The sequence below is a fragment of the Herpailurus yagouaroundi genome, unplaced genomic scaffold (genome assembly GCF_014898765.1).
Source record: "Herpailurus yagouaroundi ecotype Mexico unplaced genomic scaffold, PumYag 216, whole genome shotgun sequence".
Lineage (NCBI taxonomy): Eukaryota > Metazoa > Chordata > Mammalia > Carnivora > Felidae > Herpailurus > Herpailurus yagouaroundi.
Window position 1 is genome coordinate 736,207 of NW_024412447.1, and position 4,710 is coordinate 740,916.

At 61.4% G+C, this 4,710-nt stretch overlaps 2 protein-coding genes across 6 annotated transcripts in view; one reads left to right on the plus strand and one right to left on the minus strand.

The window, feature by feature from the left end:
* CHLSN (cholesin) overlaps positions 1-4,710 on the minus strand; it is a 121,719-nt gene that overhangs the window by 28,509 nt on the left and 88,500 nt on the right. The gene's annotated exons all lie outside the window — the stretch shown is intronic.
* Positions 115-4,710, plus strand: part of GPR146 (G protein-coupled receptor 146) — a 12,758-nt gene continuing 8,162 nt past the window's right edge. Inside the window, exons 1-2 of one of the 5 annotated variants that reach the window (XM_040455691.1) lie at positions 115-1,262; positions 3,639-3,875. In XM_040455691.1, the coding sequence (XP_040311625.1) occupies positions 3,861-3,875 (15 nt within the window). In that variant the 5' untranslated portion in view covers positions 115-1,262; positions 3,639-3,860. Of the gene's footprint in view, positions 1,283-2,052; positions 3,876-4,710 lie in introns of those variants that run through there. The other 4 variants (XM_040455693.1, XM_040455694.1, XM_040455695.1 and 1 more) reach the window with 4 other exon arrangements.

A 4,710-nucleotide genomic window follows, 5' to 3' on the forward strand; every position in this document is an offset into this window, starting at 1 on the left:
CTCGGCCCGCGCGGACAGCGAGCCCCGGGCTGTGGCGGCCCCGCACGGCCAGTGTTCCGCTGGGACTTTCGGGTGCCTCGGCCCCGCCCTGGCGCTGTCCTCTTGGGGAGGGGGGGTGGGGGTTGCCGTCCTTTGGGGGGCTGGAGGCGCCGTCTCCCAGGGGTTTGGGGGCATTGTCCCCTTGTGGGGTGGAGGCGTTGTTCCCCAGAGGTTTGGGGGCACCGGTCCACTTGCGGGCGGGGTGGGGGCGCCGTCCCCAGCCTGGGGCAGCCCTCCCGCTGAGCTAACCGGGCAGCCGCCCTGCGGTCATTAACCTGTGGAGGGTTCCTCCGGTGTCCTGCGGGGAGGGGGAGGGGGTGAGAGGGAAAGGAGGCTGACGGCTGACCGTGCTTATAGCTTCCCTCCTCTTTGTGATTACACAATTTTTAGTAAGTTCTGGAACTACGTCTGAGTGCAGTTATCAAGTCTGTTGCCGACTGTCTCGGACACTTGCTGAAAACGCGACTCCCCTGGGTATGGAAAGGCTCCCGCAAAACTTCCTAGGAAGGCAGTGGCCCCCAGCCTTTGAACACCCACCTGCTCTGCGGGCAGCAAGTGCTGCCAGGACACCTCAGCTCTGGTCCCGAGGCTGGGCCTCGTTTCTTGGGGGGGGCCTGAGGGAGCCTGCGCATGTGATGTCCCCTCACCGGAGAGGCCCTCCTCTGAGATCTCCCAGCTTTAAGCTGAGCAGCCAGCAGAGTGGGAGGCTGGAAGCCGGTTTCACAGACCTCTGCAAACACAAGAGTAGGACTAAAATGGCTCCGACCCTGTTCCCAGGCTGCTCACGCACGGGGACCAGATCCTCCACTGTCCCCACCGGGTCTAGCTGGGGCACGGCTGGGAGCGAACAGAGGTGCTATTAATAATCACGCCCAGCGTACGGCCACCGTCCGTGGCCCGCGGCAGAGCTCCTAAAGGAACCGCTGTGGGGCCCGGCTCTCCAGACCAGAACCTCTGCTCTCCCCCCGAACGAAGCAGGCCTCTCGACACCTAGCTTCTAAAAACTGGAGCTCGTATTTGGGGAGTGCTTACCGGGCCCCTCGACACAGGAAGCTGGGCCAGAGCGGAAAGCCCGTGGCCCGGGGCCACACGCCGCTCTCTGACCATGGGGTGTCCTGCCTCTCCAGTCAGGATGGAAACCTCCAGGGGATAGAGGGACACGGCTCGAGGCCAGGACGTAACTGTCAGCGTTGACCTGGCGTTCCCGCAAGTCAGAGCGCATGGTAGGTTGATGGAAGCCAAGGTACGTCCACCTGATGTGGGTCATGTGGGCTGTGGGCTGTGGAGACTGACTGTACCTATTACATAGCGAGAAAGTGACATCCTTGCCGAGATCGCTGTTGGGAGGGCTGTGCTGCCTCCGGGGGCCGGGGGAGGGGGGTCCTGGGGCTGCTGCACCCGTCCACGGCCCTAGGATGTCATTTGGAATCCTGAGAAGACAGCTGCCACCTGGCCCTTAAGGAGCCAACCACATAGCAGGGCCACGTCTTGGGGGCTGCTAGCAGGGGGGTGGGGGGTGAGCTCCTCCACGTTCGTGCGCGTGACAAAACCGTGCTCCTTCTTCCTTAAACAGTGTTTCCTGGTTGTTTCCTCTTGCTTGCTGCTGGCTCAAAGCCTAAAGCCACTTGTATAACTGGGCGGCCTCAGGCCTCGGACCCAAATTACCACCTGGGCATCAAAGAGCGGAGAGGACTCAGTCCTCAGTCTAGATAAGAAAAAGGCTGGTTTTCCCTCTAACTGGAGATGCCAAGACACAGCCCCACGTCCTGAAGTAGCAGGACAGGGTGAAATGGGCCAGGTGTCCTGTGTGTCCCCCCAGCAGGCCTGGCCTGGTCCCCTTCCTCCCATACATGCCGGGGGGGGGGGGGGGCGTGCCCAAGGGCTTCCCAGTTTTAATTAGAACCCAGCACACCAGGAAGCAACTCAGTACAGACAGCCAGCTGGTTGCTCCCTCGGAAATGACTGCAGGCGGTGATCAGATGAGGGGCTCTGAGCAACCCCCCCCCCCCCAGGTAAGAGCACACCTAGTTAATAGCTAGGGGAGGTCGGGAACCCAGATGGGGTGCCAGGCCTGCCCAGAGTCCGAAATGGGAGACTTGGTCTGTTCTCAGGCCTTTGAATTTCTGAGCGAGTCTCTGTGTTTCCCCCTGGCCTGGGGTACCTGGAAGGAGCACGAGCCACAAACCAAGTCAGTCAGAACAAAACAACCCAAGAAACTAGTGCTCCCGTAGACAAAAGAGTGTGTGTCCCATCTCCTTCCAGGGAAAGGAAGCCTGTGGCCTGTATAGGCGCCCCGCTGGCCCGGACCGGGCGGCCTGGTCTCAGCCCCCCACAGCCCTTCCTGAGCTGGCAGACAAGCCTGCTCTCTTCCAGGGAGAGGGAGGCGGCTCTTTGTTTATGCGTCTCAGCCAGGTTGCCCGGCCCACTCACTGCTCTGCAATTGAGAGCAGTAAAAAGCAAAAAGCTCTAAAATTCAAAACAACCCATCTGTATAAGAACAGCTTCTTATCACACCCCAGGAAGGCGCAGCGTTTGCGATAGGAATCAGTATGTGCAAGCCCTCTACATTGAAAACCTATGAAAACATCAGCCTTTCCGGAGTGTCTGGCTCCTGCTAGCTGGATGTTAATTGTAGCTGAAGCCTCTGCCCGTTATTACAAAAGGAAATAAACATTCAGGAGTCATTTTCAAAGCATTCTGATTGTTCTAGAACATTCATCTGAAGTTGAGTCTCACGGTGCACAGCGGGTCTATGTCAAATAGAAACAACCCACAGGACCGTCAGCCCGGCCGGGCTGTCTGCCCAAGCAGGGTGCACTGCCCGGGCCTCGCAGCCCTATGCCCCCCTCAAGAAGCTCTCCCACTCTCTGTTGTCCCTTCTACTACGTGGGGTTCTGGTGCTCACCTTGGGGAGGAGCCTGTGACCTAATGGTCCTCCTCCCCAGCCAGCCAGGCTTCTGGCACAAATCACCCTCCCCCCCCCCCCCCACCGCCGTTCAGAGAGCTTAGAGAGCTCAGAGAGCTCTCAGCAGGACTGGCTGGGGGGTGGGGACAGCGGTCAGGGAGGGCTCCCCGGGGCTTCGATGCCAAAATAAAACTTCAGGAGTGAGTTAGCACTTCACAAAGGAACGGAGAATCGAGGAAAGGCAGTCTAGGCGAGGGACCAGTGTGTGCATACGGCAGTGGACAAGGGACGGGGGAAGCTGTGTTCACCCCCGCCCGGCCCCGGCAGGGGGTGGGGGGGCAGGTGCCCGGCCCAGATGGGCCCCACACCAGAGGACAGGATTTCCTGGTAACAAAGCAAGGAAACCAGGTAAGGTTTTAGAGAGACCAGCTCAGCTACCTTTCAACGGCGTGACTCCTCTTTGCTGGTTTTTCACGTCTGCCGGGTCTGTGCGTGTGCAGGCAGGGTTCCCAGCAGGCGTGACCCCTGCCCGTCCCTGCAGCAGCTCAGCCACCCCCCACCCATGCTGCTTGGACCCACTCCTGGCACCGGTCTGCACGGAGATCACTCTGCACCTCAGCCCAGCGCATTCCCATTGCTTACAGGCGTGCAGTTTTGACGGGCTGGTTTATACCATCTTGTCTTCTTTGAAAAGGCACAGAAAGCAAGTCGCCGATGTCTTGCCTCAAAATGCTTCTAACAGGCCGCCTAACGGGCGGGTGGGCCTTGCCAGCAGTGAAGAGGAGGGCCAGTCGCTGCGGAGAGGCCTCTCTGGCGTCCTCCTAAGGGAGGGCTGGAAAAGAAAGGACCAGAGCCGTCCTGCGTCCCGGCTTGTCTGCACGCTGTGAGCGCACGCGAGGGAAGCACACGCTTACTTATGCCCCAGTTGAATGTGAGTGCAACACCAGGAAAATCGCTGTGTGTCACCAAAGCCCTAACCCAGCCCGCAGAGCCTGTGAACTCGCTCCTGTCCCCCGACAGCCCCGCTGGGCCTGCGACTGGTGGTCACGTGCTCACACCTCCCTCCCGGTCGGTTTCCTCTCACCGTGTCTCAGGTGACCGATTCGGAGCGCAGGTTCACGCACCCGCGTTCTGGGCACCCAGCGCGCCTGGGGAGGAGGGTGCGGGCTCAGATCCTCCTCGTCCCCACGCCGGGGACTCACCCAGGCCCACCCGGTCGCGCTCCAGGTACCTGAGCTCCTAAGCTGGGGAAACTGAGGCAGCACAGAACCTGCGTCACGGGCACCACCCGGTGGGTGAGCAGAGCCTCACCCCGGAGGCTCCACAGGGCTGTCCTGAGAGCTCGCTGAGCCAGGTCACGGGCACTAACTGAGCCCCCTCTGCAAGTCTCAAGTCTCCGCGTAAGTGGCCTCCTGTACCGTGGAGGTCCCGCTGCAAAGTCTCCTGTGTGAGACGGGAGTTGGCCAGGGCAGTGCCTGAAAGCAGAGGCATTGAGGAGCGGTGCTCTCCTGCCTCAGGCAGCCTACCTGCAGCCCCGCTGTGCTGTCCCCATCTGTCCCCCTCCGTCACCCAGGCCTGGCCATCACCCCTGCTGCTCTGGACACTAGGCCACCACTGCCACTGTGCACCTGCTCTCGCAGCAGGGCCTCACGGTTGTCTGCAGAGTGACCCCTGCGGAGGCGGCGTGTTCAGGGCCCACGGGCCGCCAGGCCAGCGCCAGACACGCGGCGGGGGGGGGGGGGGGGGGGGGGGGGGGGGGGGGGGGG